Source organism: Macrobrachium nipponense, chromosome 1, assembly GCF_015104395.2.
Source record: "Macrobrachium nipponense isolate FS-2020 chromosome 1, ASM1510439v2, whole genome shotgun sequence".
Lineage (NCBI taxonomy): Eukaryota > Metazoa > Arthropoda > Malacostraca > Decapoda > Palaemonidae > Macrobrachium > Macrobrachium nipponense.
In genome coordinates this window covers 198,165,856-198,188,066 of record NC_087200.1, presented here as the reverse complement: position 1 = coordinate 198,188,066, position 22,211 = coordinate 198,165,856, and the positions used below count along the sequence as shown (strand labels likewise).

General features: G+C 44.7%; 1 protein-coding gene across 1 annotated transcript in view; it reads right to left on the bottom strand.

Moving 5' to 3' along the window:
* The window catches only part of LOC135220143 (eukaryotic translation initiation factor 3 subunit F-like), a 33,665-nt gene extending 19,570 nt beyond the window's left edge, over positions 1–14,095 (bottom strand). The window contains 2 exon segments of the mRNA XM_064257435.1: positions 2,167–2,373; positions 13,940–14,095. Coding sequence (XP_064113505.1) covers positions 2,167–2,373; positions 13,940–14,041 — 309 coding nt within the window. The 5' untranslated portion in view covers positions 14,042–14,095.
* Positions 14,096–22,211: the final 8,116 nt, after the last annotated feature.

Genomic DNA, 22,211 nt, shown 5'->3' with positions numbered 1-22,211 from the left:
ACCCCAATCTTGTGGAGATGGACAGTTATTGTTGGTATGGCTCAAAGACCAAAACCAACAAAATGTTTCATTGAGCCTTGGTTTGATTCAGGATAAGGCTAGGCAGTTGTATGAGGCAGTTGTGCAGAAGAAAACGGAAGGCAGTGAAACTGAACCATTTGTACCCAGCAGAGGCTGGTTTGATAGTTTCAAGGTTTGTGCAAATTGCACAACCCCACATGCAGGGTGAGGCTGCTAGTGCAGATGATGTAGCAGCAGAAATATTTCCTAGTTGTCTTGCTGAAATCATCAAGGAAGGAGGGTATACTGCTGACCAGGTTTTTAATGTAGATGAGACTGGCTAATTTTGGAAATGTATGCCTAGTTGTACCTACATATCCAAGGAGGAGAAGAATTTAAGGTCCTGCATGGTGTTGGACAATGTCCCTGGTCACTCGACTAATTTGGGTGAGATTTATCTTGAAGTGGAGATAGTCTACCTTCCACAAAACACTACATCACTTCTACAACTGATGGACCAAGGAGTCATTGCTAACTTCAAGGCTTACTACACCAGGAGGACATTTTGCCATGTCCTCAAGGTCACTGAAAATAGCAGTGCCAAGTTGGATGCCAAGCAAGTCTGGAAGGGCTACAGGATATTATTAGATATTCTCAAGAACACTGAGGCTGCTTGGAACGAGGTCGAGAAATCCAATTTAAATGGGACCTGGAAGAACCTGTGTCCAGATTTTGTAATGGACTTCACAGGCTTTGAGAGGGAAGTGTCTTGATGCTGTGAGAAGGGACACTGTTCAGTATAGAAAGAAGCTCAAATTGGAGGTGGAAGCTGAGGATGTGAACGAACTGCTGGAATCCAATAGAGAAGAATTGTCAGCAGAGGATCTCATTGAGTTGGAAAAGTAGATGATTGAGGAGGAGGAAGAGGCACCATCCCAAAGCCCAGGCCATTAAATGCCAAGAGCTCATCACAAGCTTTGGCCCACATTGAGCAAGGACTGGTAATGATCAAGGAACAGGACCCTAATGTGGAAAGTTTCACAAAGTTTCAAAGAGTAATTCAAGATGCTCTCACCTTTCACAAGGAGACTGTAAAGGGCCCCATACACTGAACAATTGTATGAATGCTTGTCTGAACTAAAGAAATCAGGCCCAACAGCAGTGTTGTCTCAACAAAGAGTAGGTGGCAGAGCCCCTTCACCACTCAAGTACTATACCCTAAGGGAGAAAGCACTCCCAGTAGATAGCAAAATAGGAAATGAGGGAACTCCAAACTGCACTCGCTGCAGAGCTCAGTTTAACAGCTGCCTTGCAGGGGAAGCACAAGTGCATGCCTTCCCCCTACAAAAGGAAAAGTACCTGTGAGTCAACTGTCAAGGGAGACAAGACATGCCCACAAGAATGCCAACATCCTTTATTAAGGATAAAATAAATAAATAAAGTGAAGGAAATTAACCCAACTAATCAGCAACATTCAATGACAGCAAGAAGAGAGAGCCTAGCAAGACATCCACTCTTCACGTTAAAAAAAAAAAAAGGGACTAGTGATGTAAGGTAAGTGAGGGGTATTCCAAAACTCATCTCCCTATAATAACAAGTTAACAACCTAGTTACCAAGTTCAACAACTGCTCCAGCTTGCACTAAGGATGCTCCTATATAAAAGGCTATGGCTTTTATTTCTGTAAGAACAAAGAACTACAAACATCTGTCTTTGATTGCCCGCCACTTTTTGCCATTTTTACTAGGGCTTTTTTTTTTTTTTACATATACAGGTAGCCCCCGCCTTACAACAGGTTTGGCTTACGACGTTTGGAGGTTACAATGCTTTTCAATTATATTCATCAGAAATGATTTCCAGGTTTACAACGCATGTTCCAGGGTTACAACGACAATCTGGCAGACGAACTATGACTCCAAAAATGCAAAATAATCAAAATTATAAGTTTTTTTTTATGAAAAATGTAATAATAATGTAGTTTACATAGTTTTTAATGCACTCAAAGCATTAAAAGTATGGTTTTCAAAGGATTTTCATGATTTTCCAGCTTACGATGCGTCTCAAGAACGGAAACCCTGTCATAAGGTGGGGATTGCCTGTATATACAAAAATAAAAAAAAAATTGCTAAACATAAAAAAAAAACAGGCCAAGAATTCTTGATCTTACCTTGATATTCATTCTCCCTCCATGAAGTGTCGTATCCACAGTGAGATGTATGGGATTGTTAGTGACACGTGAGTAATAGTCATGAATGAGCAGAGAATGATCAGTGATCTCATGGCCAGTTGCCCACCAACCTACTATCACCTCATTAGGGTTAACCTTACGATGGAGCTCATACATGTCCTTTGCAAAGTCCAGTTCCACAGCAACCTAAAATTGGAAAGATGTTAGTTTTCCCTATATAATCAAAATTAGCTCAAGTGAATCAAAGGTTTGAAGGACAATTTTAAAAAAATTCATTCATGGCATATGTTACTGAATGCCTATAAAACTTCAAAGACCTGGAAATTATTTTTTTTCTAGTTATTAAAGTTATAATAATAATTGAAAGATTGAGAGAAGAATTCGAGAAGAGAGAGAGAGAATGGAGAGCGAGGGAATGAAGAATTTCCCCTTAGGAGATGAGACGAGCAGGAGAGATGGAGGAAAGCGCGACACCAAAAGGAGGAGAGAGAGAGAGAGAGAAGGAGAGGAGAGAGATAGAGAGAGAGAGAGACTCACTAATTGTAAGGTGGTTTACAGAGTTACTGAGACTAATGAAATTGCAAAATTACTTCTTTATAAAATTTTTATATATACCTTACCCAGTAATTACACAGGTATCAGTTTTCCACATATGGCAGCCTTAATTCAAATACATATCCCAGGTAGCGTTTCGATTGCTCAGTGTAAGTAGGTATTCCCAACAGCATATTAGAAATAACTTACTAACCACCAAATTCGGTTTTATGCAATGTCCATCAGAGGGAGGAGGGAGGGGTCCGATCATGTAATTACTGGGCAGTATATACATAAAACTTTATTTCATTATGTAAATTTCACTTTGATATAAGTGACTTCCCCAGTAAATAATTACATAGCTGATTCTGAATTGAAAGAATTGGATCATGAATAAATTCTACGTCAAAATATTAAGTCATGTAAGGAATTTGAAATAGAAAAGTTGCTAACATTGCATACAATGCTTGTCATTTCTTATCAGTTAAGAGAGCTACTGCAAGTGGATACGTACTGCCTCTGGTTGGTGCTCATCTTAACTCATAGTGGTGTGGTGGTATACCTACTTAGGGGGAACTTTGCAGTGAGGGAAGTGTTCCAATGGCTAGCAAAGCATGATAGGTGCTTTCCCATGGACCCTGAGCTCAAGCACCAAATGAAAAAACACCCAGACAACACTGACACCTACACTGAAGTAAAGAAAACCCATCCACTGAGAGTTGTTTCCAGGTACGTCGTACCCACTGGCTCTCCAAACTCAACAGCTTACTGAAAAGGTGAGAGACAGTAGGAAAACACCTCCTGTTTCCCTTCTGCAATGCCATGCCACTCACTAAAAAAAAAAATGGTCCTCGACATACTGGAAAATTTTGACACTGTTTAAGCTCTCATAAAAATGGTAAGAAGCAAAGATCCCTTACACTTCCACTTGCCACAACTACCTAGGTTATTAATGATCCTCTGGTTATGATTCAGCTCAGGGAATTCCTGAAAAACTTCAACTGGACAGAGAGCTCTCTATAGGCAATCCTCAGTTATCAGCAGGGATTCTGTTTCGATAGATTGCTTGACAATACAGGCAGTCCCCGGTTATTGGTGGAGGTTCCGTTCTCGATGGGGTGCTGATAAGTGAAAACCGTCATTACTCAAAACTCAGCGATTTATGTGCTAATATGAGGTTAATGGTGCCTCTAAGTATGCTATGGCACCTTAACTCTATTATTGGCACCTTATGGAGCCGATAACCAAAAATTGGCTATAAATTGACAAGTTCATGGCGCTGGACAAGGCATAAAATCAGATGGCTATTTACCAAGTCCTGTAAGCGAAAATCGCCGATAACTGAAAATTGCATAACTGAAAATTGGCAATTTTCAGTGCTTACTGGCACTGATAACCAGTTAATAGCACCCTCTGTTAGGTATGTATCGGCACCAATACTCTATTATCAGCACGATAACTGGAAATCAGCACATTTCGGCACAAAAATTTTCTATGCTAGAGAAGCCCTATATAACCGGATCGCTGAAAACTGAGGCTGAAAATAACTGGGGACTGCCTGGGCTACTTCTGAGCTGGGGAGCACTACTGGGCGCTTGCAGCAAGAGCTGGAGCCAGACTGTATCTGGCACCAGACGAGCTGGGTGCCAGGTGAGCTATTGGCTCAGGAGCTTGTGGACACTCAAAGCATGAGTTGGTGCCAGGTTGTGGCCTGGCACAATAGAAGCTGGGTGCCAGGAGAGCTAGGGGTTCTAGAGCTGGCAGACACTCGGAGTATGGCTGGTGCCAGAGGAGCTGGGTGCCAGGAAAGCTAGGAGTTTGGGAGCTAGTGGATACTCGGTGCATGAGCTGGCACCAGAGGATCTGGGCACCAAGCGAATTAGGAGATCGTGAGATGTCGGGTGCTCCTGGAAATCAAGGAAGTCTGTAATGATCTAAAAAAGGAGAAAAAAAATGGATCCAGATCTCGGATGGGACATTGAACTTGGCTAAAATACCCAAGGGTAACAAGCAATCCGAGTCAATTTCTTCCTTGCTTGGATGAGTGAAGGACTTGACAGAGGGACAGAAATCTGGAAGAAATCTAGCCCTGTGCTTAAACCTGAGTTAAGCATAGCTCTATTACTCGTAAATGGAGGAGAACTAGAGAACCTAGACTTGCTCAGTAAAGAGGTAATCTGCCATTCAAAACCTTTTCAACTGACCATCCCCTGGACTGCTTGAAGCCTGTCTGGGCAAGAGCAGACAACCTTTGTTGGTATCTCATGAGGGAGGTTGACCAAGGAGAAACAGTTGGGGAAGACCCTGCAGGATCCATTCTACATAGGACAGAATGGGGCTATAAGGATCATCGTAATGCTACAATGAGCCTGAAACTTGATTAGGGTTTCTCTGAACCATAAGAATGTGTAAGGCGAGGAGGATCAAGAGGGATCTGTTTGTAGTATATGGCAAATGTTGCCCATACCAGAGGGTTTGAGACTGGAGAATCCAAGAGAGAAGGTGAAGGGTCCTTGCAATGATAGACAGGCACAAAGTTGTCCTGCCCCATTGAGTCCACAGATCCAGAGAGATCAGGGGATCAAAGGCCCACTCGGAAGGAAGGACACTCTTCTGACGGCTTGATACACTTGCCAGACCTTTAGAGCCCTGAAAATTTGCATGGCCAGAAAACTTGATTGATTTGCCCACCAAGGAAGTTATTTTGTTTTTGGTTTTTGGGGGGGGGGGGAGGATCATGGCTGCAGACAAATTGTGGACTTCCTGTCAACTCTGCGGCCCATGTGGAGCTATCACCAGTACTGAACGTTATATCTGGCAGACTTAAAAAAGGGCTGCAAAGACTGTAATCCACCAACATCTAGGCGTGGCAAAAAAACAAGAGGCCTCGTCCAAAACCAGACTGTTGCCAACTCTGTAGGTTAAACATAATCCTCTAAAATTAGTCCATGAGTGTGTGTTAGGCACTCAGCAGTGGAAGCCAAGCACAAGTGGTGCAAAGTACTCTGGAGAAGGGGGTCGGCATTTGGGAATCTGCGCCAGGTGCTAGTTGGTTAGCGCCAGGAGTGATAAAGGGAACCACAGTGAAAATGTTATGAAGGCTGAGAGGTGAAGCTAAGCCTCCCTACCTCTAGAAAGGAAGTGGAGAACAACAACCGTAACTGCACGATGAAACAAAAACACGTTTGCATGTGACTGTCTATGGTGGAAACCTCGGAACTGGATGAAAAGCAAGACTCATATGATGCCTAATCTTGGCCAACAATGGTGGACGATGAAGTCCTCAGAGGGTCATCCATTAAGATTCGATCTATAGAAACTTGCAGACTATCTGAAAATTCTTGGCAGAAGGAAAAAATAAAATTCTTAGAGTTGAGGACTCTGCAATGATAGTTGTGTTCTGAGGAAAAGGCCTGATTGCAAATGGGCGGACCTTCTGTAGGTAGGGGCATCAGAGCTCTCTCTTCCAGAGATTTCAAAGACAAGAGCAATAATCACTAAAAATCCCGCCGCCCATTGTCTTTGTCCGCAAAGGACAAGATTAGTGACAAATCAAGGAGATATCTCTCTACAAATGGAGGCATAGTTAACCGAAGCCCAAGAGAAAGGAAGACAAGAGTAAGCTCGTCATGATCTAAAGGCGAAAGGGATCATGGTCTCTGAGCAGACGAAAGAGGAGGTGGGCACTTGGGGGTGGGTGCTTGGCAGTTGGAAGTGGGAACTGGGTTCTCAGGAGCTGGTAACCAGATGTTTTGGAAGCAGACATTGAACCCTTGTGAGCTGATGATGGGCACTTGGAAGCCAGGTGAGGGTGCTCAAGTGAGAAGGCCTTCAGACTGTCACATGTAGACAGAAGTGGATGCTGATGGGCAGGGACAAAGGGGTCCACAGCATAACTACAAGAAGGCTGGGAACTACTAATAGACTGCCTATACTGCTTAATAGGTAGTGGATCTGGACAGCAACCAAGATTCTCGGAGGGTGCTTAAGCAGTCAGGAAGAGTCTGGGAACATTAGTGGCATCTCCTGCTGGGGTTGTAAAACAGATGTGCCCTAATAAAATGTCTGTGTAATCTACTGGCCCCAAGCATCTTCTGATATTTCACAAAATTTTCATCTTCTAATCAAATCAATCCTTATTATCATCACATCAAGAAAACACACTTGTGCCTCAACAGCTTAGTTCACTTACATGATCATAGTACAGAAGTAAGACATTCAGTTTTCACAATACTCTTTTGCCTATACACAGCCTATGCTTTTATCTCTGCTTGTTGCATATGACAATGCAATATGTACAGGCAGTCACTGTTAACGGCGGGGGTTTTGTTCCTGGCTGAGCGCTGCTAAACTGATCCAGTTAAGAGCATCGCTAAACAAGCCTCATAAAACTGTTATTACCGTTAACCAATGCCGTCAGTAAACGGGGACTGCCTGTACCATACAGGAAAAAAATCAGCCAAAATCATCACAATTTTCACTATGTAATGCCAATATTCACACTGTTTTGCATAAAGAATGCGGTATAAAGAATTCTGAGAACATAAACATTCCAGTCTAACCTGACAGAAAACATGTGATTACAGAGACAGTCCTAGTAGTTATACAAATGGACATTTTTATAATAATATAAAGTTTCACTTATACTTACCCAGTGGTTTACATATAGCTGTCGTCTCCTGACGTCAACGGCAGAATTTGAAATTCGCGGTAGCGCTAATGGTTTGACAGGTGATCCCTCTACTCCCGCCCTCTACCGGGTACCGGGAACCATTCCAACAATAAATCAGAAGTTTCAGCCTACCTGTCCATATGAGGGGAGGAGGGCGGGCTTCGTTATGTAACCACCGGGTAAGTATAAGTGAAACTTTATATTATTATAAAAATGTCATTTTCACTTATATAACTTACCCGTGGTTTACATATAGCTGATTGACACATTTAGGTGGTGGGACAATGGCAGCTAAAATAACAACTGTTGGAATTATCCAAAGATATAGGTTCCTTACCTTTAAAGACCGCTGACTCAGTGGTTACTGCCTCTGTAGTCTGCTGGTCTTTATTGTACCAACAGGATATATGGATCCGTGCGTCGGACACAATAATAAGTACTTGCCGTTGAGGACATGACCGTAACGGACAAGACTATAATGCCCCTGCTCAGGCGCAGTACAAATCACCACAAAATACAATGAAAAAAACGAGGGATCACCACAAACCGTTTAAGAATACAACCAAGACATTAAAAGACTGACAAGATACTCAAAAAACTCCCTGTATCTTCAGACAACCTTAAAACTACAAAAAACATAATCAGGAGAAAAAGTTAGTGAGGATGGGATACATCCTTCTCTCCCTCACCCAATACCGTGTCAGTCACAATGAATGGGCCCCAATGTACTGCAATTTTCATATGTGGTTTGCAAATCTGTCAGATAATGAGATGCGAAGACAAAATTGCTTCTCCAATATGTAGATTTAATAATGTCTTTCAAAGACAGATTACGTCTAAAGGCCATAGACGTAGACACTGCTCTATTTCATGAGCTTTGACTTTAAACACTTTGATATCTGAGTCCTGACATTGTCCCGTGTGCCTCAGAAATCAAATTCCTTAAAAAGAAGGAGAGCGCATTTTAGAAAGAGGACGAGAAGGATCTTTCATGAACACCACAGGTTATCACTCTTACCTCTTATACCTTTGGTCCTTTGCACATAATGTCTAAGTGCTCTCACTGGACAGAGTAGACATTCAGGCTCATTAGGCCCCACTAACTCCGAAATGTTCTTTATAGAGAAAGAAACGAGGCCAAGGACGTGAGGGATTTCATTCTTAGCCAAAAACCCCAGCATTGATGAGCAAATGGCATTGCCCTTAGCAAATCCAACTCTCTTATCAATAGCATGCAGCTCACTGATTCTTCTAGCTGATGCTAAAGCACAAAGAAAAAAAAGTGTCTTCCTGGTCAGATCTCTAAAAGAACTAGAGGAGATCGTTTCGATCTATCTTGACATCAGCCATTTAAGAACTACATCCAGGTTCCAAGCTACTGTTCTTGACCTCCTTTGTCCTTGGTCGTATCAAGGAACGAATCAGGTCTGAGAGGTCTTGATTATTAGAAATGTCTAATCCTCGATGTCTGAACACAGAAGACAACATAGCTCTATAACCCCTAATTGTCTGGGTAGAAAGCTCTTATTTCACGAAGAAAAAGAAGGAAGTTAGCTAACTGAGCTATAGAGTCTTAGAAGACAAATTCCTTCTCTTGCACCAAGCTCTGAATTGACCCACTTAGCTTGGTACACTCGATCAAAGGATTCTCTTCTGGATCTAGCAATAGCCCTTGAAGCTCTCTTTGAAATCCTCTCTTTCTGAGGAGATGCTCGACAGTCTGAAGGCGACTAGTCGAAGAGCGGACAAGTTGTGATGGAACCTCAGAAAGTGGGGCTGTCTGAGTAGATCCTTCCTTAACGGTAACTCTCTCGGAAAGTCCCGTCAACAGCAGTAGTAGATCCGAAAACCATTCCCTGGCGCCCAAAAGGGGGCTATCAGAGTCATCCTGACGTTCTGATGACCTCTGAACTTTGCCAGAACTAATCTTAGCATTTTGAAAGGTGGAAAGGCATACAGATCCAGATTTGACCAGTTCCAGAAGCATGGCATCCACTGTAAACGCCTCCTCGTCTGGAACTGGGGAGCAATACAGTGGTAGACGAGCTGTCTTGTTTGTGGCGAAGAGATCCAACTGAGGACATCCCCAAATCCCCCAAAGCTTCTTGCATATTTGAGGATGTAACGTCCACTCTGTGGAGAGGACTTGTCCTCTCCTGCTGAGAATGTCCGCCTTTACATTCTTCGAGCCTTGAATAAATCTTGTGCTCAAGACAACCTTGTTCTCTTCGCCCAAATGAGTAGGTCTCTCGCCGCCTCGCACAGAGAGAACGAGTGTGTCCCCCCCGTTTTTTTATGTAAGAGAGAGCCGTGTGTTCCTCTGCTTGAACCAGCACTACTTTCCCTCTTACCTCTGTCTTGAAGTGCATTAGAGCCAAATGAATCGCCTTCAACTCTTTTAGATTTATGTGCCAGCTTCTCTGATGAATCTGCCAAAGTCCCGACACTTCCTTTCTCCCCAGAGTAGCTCCCCACCCTTTGTCCAATGCGTCTGACAAAAGCGTAGGTTTGGGGCTCAACTGGCTTAGAGACACCTTCCTCTAGCCTTCCTTCTGATTTCCACCAAAGGAGGTCCTGTTTGATTCCTTCCGAGATGGGGAACACGAAGGAGTTTTGGGAACTTCTTCCTTGCCACTTCTGCTTCAAGTAAAACTGAAGTGGTCTCATGTTGAGCCTGCCCAGACTTACAAATTGCTCTATTGAAGCCAAGGTTCCTAAAAGGCTCATCCGCTGATTCGCCGAGCAAGTTTGTCCTGACGAGAAATTCGTCCATTTTGTTCAGGCAAGAGTCGATCCTTTGGAGAGACGGAAAAGCCTGAAAAAGAACTGAATTCAGTCTCACTCCTAAATAACTATCTCCTGAGAAGGAGTGAGACATGACTTTTCCTTGTTTACTAGCAAACCTAGGCTTTCCGTCAGCCTTAAAGTCTTTTGTAGGTCCTCCACACACTTCTGTCTGGACCTTGCCCTGAGAAGCCAATCGTCTAGATACATGGATATTCGTATCCGTCTAGATGAAGCCACTTTGCTACTGACGACAGAACTCTGGTGAACACTTGTGGAGCTGTCGACAGGCCAAAGCAGAGGGCCCTGAACTGATAAATGCGGCCCTGGAACACGAATCTCAGGAATCTTCTCGATTCCGAATGAATCGGAATATGAAAATAAGCGTCCCGAAGGTCTATGGAAACCATCCATTCTCCAGGATGAAGCGCTGCTAATACCGATTGGGTCGTTTCCATAGAAAACTTCGTCTTCAGGACAAAGACGTTCAGGGCACTGACATCCAACATCGGTCTCCAACCCCCCGTGGCCTTCTTTACCAGGAAAAGGCGATTGTAAAATCCTGGTTCCTGCGGAGAGTCCACTAACTCTATGGCCCCTCTTTGCCAGTAAGGTGAGAACTTCTTGATGGAGGGCGGCAAATTTTCGGAGTTCTCCGAGTAGGCTGACAAATTCACAGGAAATTCTGTGAGAGGGGGGTGCTTGATGAACGGAATGGTGTATCCTTCCTTCAGACCTGGGACCGTCCAGGATCCGCTCCGAAGATGAAACAGGTCTGCCAGAAAAGGTGTAATCTGGCTCCTACTGCTGTGTGGAGGACTACGGGCCTACTTCTTGATGGAAGAGGGAGTGGTTTTAGAAGAGGCTCTACCTCTCCCACGAAACCTGGAGAAAGATCGAACGGGAGCTCTCCCTCGAAATGGTTTAGGAGCTTCCGTGGAGGGAGCACTCCGAGCAAGCAAAAGAACCGGAGTTATCTTCTTGGGCTTCTTCACTGACTGTGATAAAAGATCCTGGGTCGCTTTCTGTGTTAAAGATTGAGCGATCTCGCTCACAATCTCTGCGGAAAAAGGTGTTTCTTGTCCAAAGGAGAGAAGATCAAGGCTGACTTCTGGTTCGATGAAACCCCTTTCGACAAGAAGAGCACCAAAGCTGTCTCTTCTTCAACACTCCAGAGGCGAAAATGGTAGCGAGCTCCGAAGCTCCATCACAGATGCCTTTATCGATACAATCCAGTACCACCAAGGCAAAATCCTTCAACTGCTCCTCCGAAGTCCAAATGACTTGACTTTCCTGGCCAGCGAAGCAATGCCCAATCCAGGAAGCTAACAACTTCGAAAACACGGAAAACACTCTTGCAAAGATGCTCCAGTTCATTTGTTGAAAAGAAAATCTTAGCAGTATTAAGGGCTGCTCTGCGGGAAGAGTCCACGAGACTAGAAAAGTCTCCCTGAGCGGAGGCAGTCCACCCACCCAGGGAAAAAATTCTCCAGTGTCATACCAGAACACGGCTCCTTGACGAAAGTCTCGAAGGGGGGAAGACAAAAAACATTTTTCCCCACTGTTTCCCTCTTCTCCAAAAGCCAAGCGTTAACTTTCTTGATAGCTTCTTTCTTAGCCGAAATCCGACTCCACGGGGGAGGAGGACGAGCAAAGCCGCGTGAACGAGGACGAGGAGTCAGGCTTACTGTCCTTTTTCCACTGCGAACTAGGAGAAACTGGAACGGAAGGCGCAAAAGAATCTCCAAAGTTGTCAACAAAGGATCGTAAAAGGAGTTTATACCCCGATAAATGCTTGTCTTTTTCTGTAAGACCTTCTCCTTCTTCCTCCAAATCCGAAGCTTCCTTCGACGAAACTGGCGAACATTCCATCGGAAGAGGAATCCTGTTCGGCGAAGTCACACCCTGATGCGTCCGAGGATGTGTGAGAAAGTAGGAAGACGTCTGAGCCTGTACTGAGACGAATCCGAGCGGCTGAGCTGGCGGCTCTGCGGTTTGGACGGCTGAGGTGGCGCTCGAGCGAGAGCCTGACGTGGCGCCATAGACGGAGTCAGGAAAGGAGTCTGACCAGGCGCCTGAAGTGGCGTCTGAAGAGGAGTCACATGGAGAGTCTGAGCCTGAAGAGGCGACTGCAAAGGAGCCTGCGAAGAGGACTGCACAGTAGTCTGCGGAAGATGTAAGGCGGTCGGGAGCGCATTCGGGGGATACGAAAGAGACTTGCCAAAAAGCTCCAAGATACTGCCTAACTTGGCATTCATCTGTTCAAACACCGAAGGTTTGAGGATCCACCGACGTAGACGGCGCGGGAGGAGTAGAAGGATGATCCACAAACAAGTCTGGAGCCGCAGGAGTTATCGCTTGAGGAGGCTCTGGAGAAGGCTCCGAAGGAGTGTGCGTGTTCGGCTTCTCCACTTCTATGAGAGAAGGGCGATAAATCGAAACCGCCGGAGAAAAAGCTTCAGGCTCCTCCCAAAAACTACAAGAAGGTTCGGCAGCTGCCACCTTCTTGGGAACCGCAGCAGGCGACACATCGCGAGACCTTTTCAGCGGTTAGAAGTCTTATTACGCCAACCTATAAAGAGGAAACATCTGAACTAGAGTCGCTTGACGAAAAACACTTCCTCGCAACACCCTTTCCAATGGTGAGCGACAGCATCCTGGGATACGGCTACAGGATTGCTTGAGGGGGCGGCTGCTCGGGAGCAGATCCCGCTCGCCTCCCTTCGTTTTCGGCATGACTCTCCCAGGATCTGGGGATTTGACAGGGGCCTAGACCTAGGAGAACGAAGGGCCGAACAACCACCTCCTCCACTACACTTGCACTAAGTAATTTATCACACTTAACTACCACTTTCTTGCACTGTCTCACCCATTTTCTGCATAGTGGTGAGGAAGAGACAAATTTCGAGTCCATATCGGCTCGTAATACTGACACGGGATCGGGATCGGAGATACAGATTCGAGGGCAGTAGTCAACCACTACGGGGTTAAGGGGTTTAATAGGAACAAGATTAACAGAATTCAGAGGAATATCCTGGCTACTCACTGACTTAGAAGAAGATCTCTGTGAAGCCTTTCTGATTCTATCTTTTTCTAACTTTCTCATATACTTTCCCAGTGCCTTCCACTCTTGAGATGTTAGAGACTTACATTCTTCACACGTATTCTCAAAAGAACATTCACGTCCCCTACAACTAACACAAGTAGAATGAGGATCAAGTGAAGCTTTAAGAAGTCTAGTCTTACACCCACTACTACACACCCTATACTGAACAGAGCCGGTGTCAGACATCGTGAAGAATTCAAAATAATTCCTAAAAAGGACAACAATATCAAAACCAAAATAACTATAGCGCTAGCAAAAAGATCAGTAAACTCAAGGTACATCACCAAAAGGAGAAAACCAAGATGATCAATCCAAATTCCAACCAGCAGAGGAACCGTGTTACCGGTTCCGACGGCAGGAAACTTCTGATTTATTGTTGGAATGGTTCCCGGTACCCGGTAGAGGGCGGGAGTAGAGGGATCACCTGTCAAACCATTAGCGCTACCGCGAATTTCAAATTCTGCCGTGACGTCAGGAGACGACAGCTATATTAACCACCGGGTAAGTTATATAAGTGAAAATGTTATTTTTTTATTTTGTATGCTGATTGCACCTAATGACACAAAGATATGAGCTACCTTTAACAGTAGGTAAGATTCATTCCATATAATTAAATTTAAGGCTGCCCTGTAAAATTTTAAGTAACGATAACTTACCTCTTCTTTTGATTCATTGTGAGGAACACAAAAGCAGTTTGTAATCTCAATTGTTCCCTTCTCCACACCAATTGTGCCTGCAAATGAGTAAAATAAGTACATAAGGCACCAACACAACTGAGAAAATAATAAAGAATAAATTGCAAATGTATAATTACAGATTATTCAAGATAAAAACAATTAAAACAATACAGTTACCACCCTTCTTAAGAACATTCATGTTAGAAACATTCAAAGATATGAACAGACAGGATCACAAGTTAAAATTGTATTTGAAACGCTCCTCCCTGCCACCCATAAGTTGAAATTTTGCTCTGTGCACCTATCCTGCTAGGAAGAATTTTTGCAAAGAACAGACCATAAGAAAGAAGAACTTGTTCCTTTAATCCCTTCCCTAATTTTCCCAAATATTCTAGTGATTAACTACCATGTATTCTTCTTCTAATCACAAGAATACTCATTCATACTTGTAAAATATTCCTACCCATTTCCCAACTTGATTTGTTTTTTGATGAACTTCCACTCCCCTACATTAAAATATGATATTGTAATGATACAATAAAGTTTGTTCGTACTTACCTGGCAGATATATATATAGCTGTATTTTCCGAAGTCCGACAGAATTTAAAAAACTTACGACACACGTAGTGGGAGTCAGGTGATTAGTACCCATTCCCGCCGCTGGGAGGCGGGTATCAGGAACCATTCCCATTTTCTATTCATATTTTTTATTTCCACTGTCTCCTGAGGAGGTGTGGGTACTTTGAATATATATATCTGCCAGGTAAGTATGAACAAACTTTATTGTATCATTACAATATCATTTTGTTCATGAAACTTACCTGTCAGATATATATATAGCTGAATATGATATTGTCATGTTACAATAAAGTTTTATACATACTTACCTGACAGATATATACTTAGCTATAGACTCCGTCGTCTCCGACAGAATTTCAAATTTCGCGGCACACGCTACCGGTAGGTCAGGTGATCTACCGCCCTGCCCTGGGTGGCAGGACTAGGAACCATTCCCGTTTTCTAATCAGAATTCTTCTCTTCCACCTGTCTCCTGCGGGGAGGCTGGGTGGGCCATTAATCGTATATATCTGTCAGGTAAGTATGTATAAAACTTTATTGTAACATGACAATATCATTTTTATACATTCAACTTCCCTGCCAGATATATACTTGACTGATTAGCACCCATTGGTGGTGGGTAAGAGACAGCTAACTACTGAAATAGACAGGTAAACACATATGTTTGTAGGTATTAATAAACCTTGGTTCCTACCTTATTAGGGTGAAGACTTCGCGGCTACTGCCTGGAGTCTGCTTTAGCCTCAAGAGCTCAGCGAGATATTGATCTATGGCTAAGAGTTCTTGTGGGTCTGCAATGGGGTCTTATCCACTTATTCGGCAGAGCCTAAAGGCCTTCGTCATTGGGTGCTATTCCACTAACAGACAATACACCTTGTTCAAGGAGCACAAAACCGATCCCGATCACCTGATCCTAACATCCATGTTAGTTCTAAGATTGTAAGGAGTTATCCCCGAACTCCTTACAAAACAACCAAAAACTCGAAAACATAAATACACTTTCATTACAAAATATACAAAAAAAATTTTGTACTCCCCTACTAGCCATACATACCCTTGATCCCCTACCAGCAATGACACTATGCTCCCGTGCGACATTAGTGAGCTTGCTAATAGAAAACCAAGCACATATCTGACAAGAGGGTTTATGTACGATAAAAACACACAATTAAGGATCAGTCTTTGCTCCAAGACCCAGTACTGTATCTGCTGATACAAAAGGACCTAGCGAGAAGCACTTCTCATAGGTCACTCTCACATCCTTCAGATAATGAGATGCAAACACTGAATTGCACCTCCAATATGTAGTCTCAATGATATTCTTTAGAGACATATTCTTTTGGAAGCGCCAAAGACGTTGCTACTGCCCTCACTCATGTGTTTCTTGACCTTTAGAAGACCGAAGGATTCCTCCGAGCAGTTCTTGTGAGCGTCCGTAATAACGCTTCTCACAAAAGAAGCCAAGGCGTTCTTGGACATAGTCTTTTGGGGTTCTTCACCGCACACCCAAAGACCTTGTTGACAGCTCATCTGTCTCTTCCTCTCTAAATAATATTTAAGAGCTCTCACTGGACAGAGAGACCTCTCTATCTCTCTGCCTACAAGGTTAGATAGGCCTTTTACCTCAAAACTTCTGGGCCACGGTTTTGACGGGTTTTCGTTCTTTGCCAGAAACATTGTCTGGAAAGAACAGATGGCAGCATCTCCTTTGAACCCCACCGTGGAATCCAGAGCGTGCAATTCGCTCGTCCTCTTGGCTGTAGCGAGAGCCACCAGGAACAAGCATTTCCTAGTGACGTCGCGGAAGGAAGCCAGATGTAAAGGCTCGAATTTATCCGATGAAAGGAATTTCAGGACCACGTCTAGATTCCAACTAGGTGTTCTAGGAGTAGCTGCCTTTGAAGTCTCAAAAGATCTAATTAGATCGTGTAGATCTTGTTGCTTGCAATGTCTAGGCCTCGATTCCTAAATACTGAAGACAGCATGCTTCTGTATCCCTTTATTGTTGAGACAGATAGGTGTGATTCCTCTCTCAGAAAGAGGAGGAAATCGGCAATATTCACTATAGAGGTACTGGAGGAGGACAGCTTCTGACCCTTACACCACCTCCTAAAGACTTCCCACTTTGATTGGTATACTCTTCTTGTCGAAGCTCTGCGGGCTCTAGCGATAGAGCCCGCAGCCTTGCGAGAAAGCCCCTCGCTCTGACAAGTCTTTCGATAGTCGAAAGGCAGTCAGAGCGAGACCTGGGAGGTTGTGATGAAACCTCTCGAAGTGGGGTTGTCTGAGTAGATCTGGTCTGTTTGGAAGCGATCTGGGGAAGTCCACTATCCACTCCAGTACCTCCGTGAACCATTCCTGGGCTGGCCAAAATGGGGCTATTAGCGTCAACTTCGTGCTCTTCGAAGCTACGAACTTCCTGAGCACTTCCCCAGGATCTTGAACGGGGAAAGGCGTATGCGTCCACACCCGACCAATCCAGGAGAAACGCGTCTATTGCGAAGGCTCTCGGATCTTCCACTAGAGAGCAAAATAACTCATTCTTTTGGAGAGGAACGTCGCAAACAGGTCTATGTGAGGTCTCCCCCACAGGGACCAAAGACTTCGACACACTTCTTCGTGTAGAGTCCATTCTGTGGGAAGGACCTGATTCCTCCTGCTCAGTCTGTCCGCTCTCACATTCTTGATCCCTTGAACAAACCTTTGAGAGAGTTATGCCTCTTTCTTCCGTCCAGGTTAACAGGTGTCTTGTTAACTGATAGAGGGAGAAAGAGTGCGTGCCTCCTTGCTTGCGTATGTAAGCCAGAGCCGTGGTGTTGTCCGAGTTTTATCTGTATCACCCCGTCTCTGACTATCTCTTCGAAGAACTTTAAGGCTAGGTGTATGGCCACTAGTTCCTTGCAATTGATGTGCCAGGACACCTGTTTCCTTTGTCCATGTGCCTGACACCTCCCTTGCTCCTAGCGTCGCTCTCCCCATCCCGACTCCGAAGCGTCGGTAAATAACACTTGGTTCTGGGTTCTGCAGGGCAAGCGATACGCCCTCGTTCTTTTGAAGAGGAGGGATCCACTTCAAATGATCTTTTACCTCTTGTGGAAGTTGGAAGATGTCCGAGAGTTGTCCCGTCTTCCAACTCCACACCTCTTTGAGGAAAAACTGAAGAGGGCGAAGGTGAAGTCTCCCCAGAGAGAAGAACTTTTCTAGTGAGGACAGGGTCCCTAAAAGGCTCAGGTAATCCCTCGCTGAGCTGTTCTTTCTCTCTAAGAAGCTCGAGATTCTCGACAAACCTCGAGTGATTCTTTCTCGCGAAGGATATACTCGAAAACCCGAGAATCCATCTGAATCCCCAGATAGACCAAGTTCTGGCTGGGGATCAGCTGTGACTTCTCGAGGTTGACGAGCAATCCCTAGCGAATCTATCATGTTCCTGTTACTGATAAGTCCTCCAAGCACTGAATCTCCGACTTGGCCCTGATCAGCCAGTCGTCCAAGTAGAGGGAGATGTTTATTCCCTCTAGGTGAAGCCATCTTGCCACATTCGCCATCAGGTTGGTGAATACTTGCGGAGTGTAGACAGACCGAAGCACAGAGCCCTGAACTGAAAGATCTTGTCTCCTATTACAAAACGAAGATATTTCTTTGACAAATGGTGAATGGGAACGTGGAAATATGCGTCTTGCAAGTCCAGAGAGACCATCCAATCTCCTGGACGAAGAGCCGACATTACTGAGGCGGACGTTTCCATGCGAAACTTCTTTTTCTGAACAAAAGCGATTCAGAGCGCTTACGTCCAGAACTGGTCTCCACCCCCCCGATGCCTTTGGTAGAAAAGGCGATTGTAAAATCCCGGGGAGTGTGGATCCTGCACAAGTTCGATGGCCTCTTTTTCCCACATTTGTTCCACCATTTGAAGGAGAGTCTTTCTCATTACCAGGGTCTCTGTACCTCGCTGACAGTTCCCGAGGCGTAGATGTTAGGGGAGGGCTGTTCTCGAAGGGGATTACATATCCCTTCTTTAGGACCGACACTGACCAAGGGTCGGTCTCCCCTTTTTTGCCCATACTCCTGCAAAGTTCAGGAGTCTGCGCCCACTGGTGCTTTGAAGGAGCAACAAGTCACTTGGATTTCTTGAAGGGCCTAAAGGAAGACCTTCCTCTCTTATCAGAGCTCTTCTTTCTGGCAGGGGGACGAGCCGCTGTACCTCCACGAAAGGGCTGCTGAGGAGGACGAGTCCTTCTTAATCGCCGACACTACAGGCGTCCTTTCTTGGACGTTTTGTGTTAGTAGGTCTTGTGTCGCCTTCTCAGTTAGCGAGCGAGATATATCCTTCACCAACTGAGAAGGAAACAGATGATCCGATAGAGGGGCGAACAATAAAGCAGTCCTCTGGCTCGGAGAAAACCCCTTTCGATAATAGGGATCCATATACTGATCTCTTTTTCAGGAGACCAGCACCAAAAAGGGAAGCCACTTCACCCAGAACCGTCCTGTACTGCCTTGTCCATGCAGGACAGGACGCTATGGAGAACTCTCTGGTTTTTAAGAAACTCCGGATCCTTAGATTTGTTGGCCAGAACTCCGAGTGACCAATCCAGAAAGTTGAACACCTCTAAAGTGACAAAAGTCCCTTTAGAGAAAGTGGTTCAACTCTGAAGTGCTCCACGTCGCTCTGACCGATCCTAAGGAGTGACGTCTAGAGGCCTCCACTAAATTGGAAAAGTCGGCATCTGCAGAGGCAGGTAGAGAAAGACCCATAGTCTCTCCTGTCCCATACCAAATACTACTCTCTTTCCATGTAGTTTGGAAGGAGGCATGCAGAATACCGTCTTTCCTAACTCTTCTTCTTTTGTCCATCCAAGAATCTAAAGAATGGAGTGCCTTCTTCATCGTATCGCAGGCTTCATTTTCAAAAAGGCCGAAGATTTTGCCGTAGCCGAGCTCGAAAAGAGAGAACGAGAGAGGAGGAGCCGCCGGCCTAAGAGAATCTCCAAATTCCTTGAAGTAATAATGAGGCTAAGACTTTATAACTAGATAGTCCCTCATTAGCAGGAGGTTCGTCATCAGACAACTCGTCTAACCCTCGATCAGACGAAGGAGAAAGTTCACGTTTGGAGGGAGAGTCCTTCCAAGACCTCCTATGCTCTGAAGGAGAGGAGCTCCTATTTGGAGAAGAGTCATAACCTCCAGGAACGAGTCTCCGACTCCTGCCTCCTGGCTCTTGACTCTTGCCTCCTGACTCCTGCCTCCTGGCTCCTGACTCCTGCTCCTGACTCCTGACTCCGCCTCCTGACTCCGGACTCCTGCTCCTGACTCCTGACTCCGGACTCCTGCCTCCTGACTCCTGCCTGCTTGGCTCCTGGCTCTGCTCCTGCCTCTTGACTCCTGCCTCCTGCCTCCTGGCTCTTGCCTCCTGGCTCCTGCCTCCTGCCTGGATGCCTCTACACTCCTGGCTCTGGGCTCCTGCCTCCTGGTTGACTCCTCACTCCTGGCTCTTGGCTCCTGCCTCCTGGGTGACTCCTCACTCCTGGCCGGTGCCAGACGTCTGATCGGTTCATCCAGGTTCGTACAGGAAACCTCACCTCGAGTAGGAGTATCGATCCTGGCGGCAGATACCTCCATACGTCTGGAGGATCTTTTGATCGGAAGGAAGGGAAAGTCTTTCCTTCTAGGAGGCTCCTTTGACAGAACTCCCTACAAAAGACGAAATCTGCTCTTGCATCGCCATCATGAATCTCTTCGTAGCCTCCTCTTTATCCTCTTCGGGAGGAGGGGAAGGAGGAGGGGAGGAGTCCATAGCCTCCACCTACTGCCTCCTTCTCACTCTGGTTGAAAGAATGGCTCTTCTTGCCTTCTTCACTCCGAGGGAGACTCCTCAGGGAAGTTTTCTGGGCTCGAATCAATAGTCGGAGCCTTCCAACTCCTCTTGAGAGGCCGAGATCGATCTGAATCTCTCCAATCACGTCTCGGAGATGAAGATCCCGACGACGAAAAAACACTCACGCAGGACGCTTTTACAATAAAGCGATCCTTGGCAGTCTGGGGTGTCACAGAAACCGCCGAAGGGACACCTGATCGGTGGGGATTCTCCACAACCTCCTTTCGGTTTTCGACATTCCTTCTCCTCTGGGCATGTGAGCTTGGAAGAGGTCTAGACCTAGGAGCGTTGCTGAGCCGACCAGATGCCCCCCTCCACTACACTGGGGACACTCATATCACTGTCCACTGAATAATCACTAGCCTTACCTTGTATGGCAGCCATTTTGTTTTCCATCAACTTGAAGGCTGCTTTTAGATCCGCAAGTTCTTTTGCTGATCTACAGGTTCTGCAATAGGAGAAGGGGCTGCAATGGAAGAGAAGTAGCAATACTTACCCTTGGGGAAGATCCCAAGCTAGGAATTAGTTCAGATCTAGAACTACTTTAAACTTCTATAAGAAGCCTTCCTCACTCTTTCTCTCTCTAACTTTTTTAAATAATTAGTTAGATTCTTCCATTCGTTCTCACTCAAGTTCTCACATTCCTTACAAGTATTAGTAAAAGAACATTCATACTCCCTGCAACCCTTGCATACCGTGTGAGGGTCTACCGAAGCTTTCGGCAACCTCACCTTACAGCCTACATTCACACAACGTCTCACAACCATTCCAGAGTCAGACATTATTAAAGAAAAATTCCAAAATAGTTATTGTTATAATACAATTAAGTTTGTTCATACTTACCTGCAGATATATATATAGCTGTATTTTCTGAATCCGACAGAATTTAAAATTCGCGGCACACGCAGTGGGCGGCCAGTGGTAGTACCCATTCCCGCCGCTGGGAGGCGGATATCAGGAACTATTCCCATTTTTCTATTCATTTTATCAGTGCCACTGTCTCCTGAGGGGAGGTGGGTGGGCACTTTAATTATATATATCTGCCAGGTAAGTATGAACAAACTTAATTGTTATTATAACAATAACATTTTGTTCATGAAACTTACCTGACAGATTATATATAGCTGAATCCCACCTTCGGATGGTGGGAAGAGACAGAATAGGATTTTTGGGAACTAAAATTAACCCTTAAACGCCGGAGCGGTAAATAAAAAAATGATGCTCCCGTATGCCGGAGGGGTTTGAGAGTGAGCGCGTAAGCGGAAAAAATATTTTTTCAACAAAAATCACAGCGCGCTAGTTTTCAAGATTAAGAGTTCATTTTTGGCTCCTTTTTTTGGCATTGCTTGAAGTTTAGTATGCAACCATCAGAAATGAAAAAAATTATCATTATCATATATAAATAATGCGATATATGATAGCGCAAACGAAATTTCATATATAATTGTATTCAAATCGCGCTGTGCGAAAAATGGTTGAAGGTAACAGGTTACTTTTTTTTTCGTTGTAATGTGCACTAGGAAATTGCGATCATTTTGATATATAACACATTGTAAAACGATAAAAGCACACAGAGAAAATATTATCACAAAATAATGCATGAATTCGTAAGGCGCTTACGTAAACACATATTTTTTCAAAAATTCACCATAAATCTAATATTGTCCTAGAGACTTCCAATATGTTTCAGAATGAAGACACTATTGAATATTACTATACTGTAAGAATAATTAGCTTACAAATGCAGTTTTCGACCATATCTGACGAGCTAAAGTTGACCGAATGTCGAATTTTTTA